The 4207-nt window shown below is 38.4% G+C and overlaps 1 protein-coding gene across 1 annotated transcript in view; it reads right to left on the reverse strand.

Moving 5' to 3' along the window:
* Positions 1 to 3022, reverse strand: part of LOC104496518 (kinesin-like protein KIF26B) — a gene marked incomplete at both ends in the record, with an annotated part of 30427 nt that extends 27405 nt beyond the window's left edge. Inside the window, one exon of the mRNA XM_010139649.1 lies at positions 2489 to 3022. Coding sequence (XP_010137951.1) covers positions 2489 to 3022 — 534 coding nt within the window. The remainder of the gene's footprint in view (positions 1 to 2488) is intronic.
* Between the last annotated feature and the right edge of the window lie 1185 nt (positions 3023 to 4207).

Raw genomic sequence — 4207 nt, forward strand, 5'->3', positions numbered from 1 at the left:
GAATACTTTTTGGTTCCTAAAATTGCCGTGAGTAAATTCTGAGCCATAGAATGTCACTTCTACACTAACGTTTTCTCTTTTTAGTGATACTTTAAGGAAGAAAACATGATCATTTTTCAAGGTACTCAACCATTTCTGTCAAGTTATCTAGACTGTCTAGCAAAGCTAATTTACAATGGGAGGTGTCTACGACAGGCGCCATTAAGTCTAGAGCCATGAGACTTGCTTCTCCCTGGACATCAATTTAACAAGATTATTATGCAGAAGTGTACTGTACCTTTCTGTGTGAAGTGCAAGGCTTTTCATCCCAAGGAATTACTTTCTATTCCTCTTAGCTAATGAACAGTGAGCTCTTTCTAATCACTGTTCTTAACAGAAGGAAGAAAATTTAGTTAATACACAGACATCTACAAGTAAGTAGCCAGCACCTCTTTTTTTTTTTTTAATTTCACCTTCAAATCAAGAAGGGTTCTAATTAAGATGAGATAACAGACTCATCTTCCTAGTGTTTCTCCCCAGCAGAGTTTTGTAAGCGTAAGTGCATTTAAAAAGCTTTATTATACAGGAGATCTAAAACATTCTGAAAATGTGTAGCAAATAAGATTGGTTTTTGTACACAAAAGCAGAAAAAGCAAAGCTTGCATCATCCTGCTACTTCGAGTTACAAATAAATTACTTTTTAAAGTTTTTCTTCTTACTTGACCAATTCCCAGGTTGATACAGGTACTACATAACCGAACACTAAAATCCTTTCAACATGTTTAAAGACAAAAGCTATCATTATTATTCTTTGATTGGACAATTAAATGTGACACTTTGGTAAAGTGAGTATTTTAACTTTTGAAAGTGGAATCTTAAAAAGAATATAAAACATACCATCACCACAGTCCACCACAGATCAATACTGCTTGGTTTGTTTGGGGCACTTTGGGTTTTTCTGGCTTTTTTTTGTTTGTTTGCAGGGGTTTTTGAAGAGGTGTCTTTTCTATTGCAAGGTTATTGAAAGGAAAGGGAACGGTAGGAAACCATCCTTAATCTATCTGGAGCCAAACTATAGGATCAGCCTGGGAAGTTTGTAATATTTGATTCTCCTTAGTGAATATTTTTAAGACAAAATGAACCCTCTAGCAACCATTAACATTATTAAATGTAAACAAAAGCACATTTTCATAGAAGAGGAACCTAAAAGACTGTGAATGCAAGAAAGTTGAACCCATTTTCCTAATACAAATAATAATTATTCAGTTCTTTTAATGTGTATTCTTTGTTTAGGTTTTTTTCTTAAACCAAACTTAGATCAGATCATAGTTTGATCCAAGAAAAAAAATAATCACATGCTGACCTGCCCAAATGTGATTCATGTTCACTAGAGCATAAATCCACAAAATTATAAAGTCACATATTTTCCAGATAAAATAACTGTAGTTCACTTCTGGTTTTATTATTAAGTCTTCTTTGGTGCATGACAATATCTTAATGCTTATGAATAACACCACTTTTTTCTGACTGTAATATCATTTACTTATACTGATAAACGTTAAATATTAATTTAGGGATCTATCTTGTAATCTGTTCATAACTTAGCAGAAAGACCAGTTTCCAAAGATATTTATGTGGCTAAGGAAGCCAGCAGGGATGGCTGGGAGAACTAAAAGAATAAGCTGATGTTGTAATCTGCAAGTGCCCCAGCACTCTGAAAATCCCACCACCTGCAGCTAAGGGCATCAGAAAGCCGACCTCCTGTCACAAAAGCCCCTTCTTTGTCAGCTGGTGTGGATTGGTTCTATAGGTATTTATGGGTGTGGTGTTCCAGAAAACAGCAGGCCAAAGAGCAGGAAAAGAACATGCTGAGAAGAACATGGAAGTCTCCCCAGAACTGGTGAGCTCTGGAAACTAGTGGACCTGTCAAATACATGAGAACCGATAAAAATCAAAAAGCCAAGAATCAATTGAATCTGCAGAAGGCCACCAGCACACAGTAGCATCAATAAGAATTTATGGAACTTAGAATGCTTTAACGAAGACTGTAGAATCATAAGCACACATGATGAACCTTAAGACCTTCTGGGTAATTCCCAAATACCAATCCAGAAGCCAGCGATGCGCGAATGACCCTTTCCACTTGTGAGTAAACAAGTGTGGTTGGCTTCCAGCTGTTCCCCCAACCAAGTTATACGAGTGAGTGAGAACTGTTTGAGGGAATAATTGTAAATACTGTATGGATAGTTATCTGCTATTAAAAACAACAGCTTGGTACTATTATTAATAAAAGCTGAATTAATCTAATTAATACTGGGTTTTGGTTGTGACCTGTGTCTTCCCCAAAGCAATCCCATATCAGGGAAACAAGAATTTATAGCACTCCTTGTTCTGGTGCTCATTATATGAATGGCTTTACTTCTACCAACAGAAGCAAGCAGTGTTAGCATGCCCATGCAAGCTTCAATGGGAAGAAAGTAAACATATCTTGTTATTTTAAAACACTTACTTGGTAGGGATATAGAGTGACACCATTCGTTCTTGAAAAAGACCAAGTGCTGTCAAGGTACTGATGAGTCTGGATAGCCACGGAGTTGAGAACGTTACCATTGCTGGGGCTGGTGGCCATTTGAAAGCTGACCTTGGTTTGGTGTCCAGGAGAGCCATTTTTCTTCTCTACCCCATTGACAATTCCTAGACTGTTCGGTTTTCCACTGTGTTTGTTGGCAACGAAGCCTGTATAGTTAGATGTAGCATAAGGAGCAGGCATGTATGCCCAGTCTCTGGGCTGCAGGCTACCCATGTGCCGGGGACTCACTAACGTGGGGATATTGGAAAGCGGCGGGGGAGAGCCTGGCGAGGCGTCATAATGTTCCGAGTTGGCAGCTTGCTCTAGGGTCAGCACCATCTGAATGGCCTCTTGCTTCAACTGGTTCAGGTGCGTGGCACAAACATCACATCTGTTGTCCTTCTCATTCCATGCCTTACGAATGGTATTGGGAACTTGGAGCTTGTCATGAATCACCAAAGAGAAACTTGGGTCCTAAAAAAGAAAAAACAAAGAAAATATCAAACAGAGAAGGGGACGGGGGAGACAGGAGAGAAATATTTAACTATGGTCACCACAGTGAAACACTATTACTGCTGATTGTGCATGTCAAAAGCCAATTTGTGAGATAAGCTTAGAATGCAAACACAGGCCATTAGACACAGTCAACATATGCCAACAGCAGCTGATCAAAAATTAGAAACTAGATTGTGTTGGAAAGAAAAAATTCTTTTACTTTTACTGATAAGTGGCAAATATTATAATTCCACTGCAAGCTTCAATGCATGGCAGAGAGAATGAATTAACCTGCTTCACACCACTGCACCCAATTTCTGGCTTGAATGAAATCTGCTCTTAATTACACAGGCGAGATCAAGAGCCACTCCACCAAAACCAGTGAGCTTGTAGCAAGGTTCACAAACCCACCTACTCAATGCCAGCTTTTGCTACAAAAAATCCAGGAAATACTCTACAACAAATGTAAAATTTCAAAGCCTGCTTGTAAAGAAAAAGTGAAAAGAAAAAAACCAGAAGTACCACCACACTTTCAAAATCCTTTATCAAATATCCATCTGGTTTGAATTCTTCAAAGTTTTCAAGAGCTTTTCAGCATCTCATTTACCAAGAATACACTTTTCAGTCAGATTAAAAAAACCCTTTTCTGTTAACGAAACATTCTACCACTATTTTGCTGATAATGTGAAATAAAACAATAATTTTATTTAGAAAATAGAACATACATAGGGTTAACAACTTGTAAATAACAATTTCCTTCTTGGAAAGCATAGCGTTGGTGCAAAACCAGGTGATCAGGTTTAAAACCTCTCGCCTCATACCCTTACCTCAAGTCTCAGTGTCAGTGGTGCTCTCTGCAGGGCAATAAGCCACCCTGATCTGACTACGGTCACTGAATGCTGGCCTAAAGCGCAAAGCGCTTCAGTAAGTCATGAAGACAAACAGCAGTCTTAGCAATGGCTTATCACCAAACTCGCCTAGTCGTTACACTACCACACAGTTTTAGAAACGCACAGCAATGATTTATGTGTTACGCAGAGCAGTCAATGGCAGTTATGTGATGGAAGTATTTCTTGTACAGTTATGTGATAGAAATATTTCTTTGAAATTTCACACCACATTTTTGTGGTTTTACAGACCAGGCAGCGCAGACTTCACCTTCCC

The sequence above is a fragment of the Buceros rhinoceros genome, unplaced genomic scaffold (assembly GCF_000710305.1).
Source record: "Buceros rhinoceros silvestris isolate BGI_N320 unplaced genomic scaffold, ASM71030v1 scaffold4757, whole genome shotgun sequence".
NCBI lineage: Eukaryota > Metazoa > Chordata > Aves > Bucerotiformes > Bucerotidae > Buceros > Buceros rhinoceros.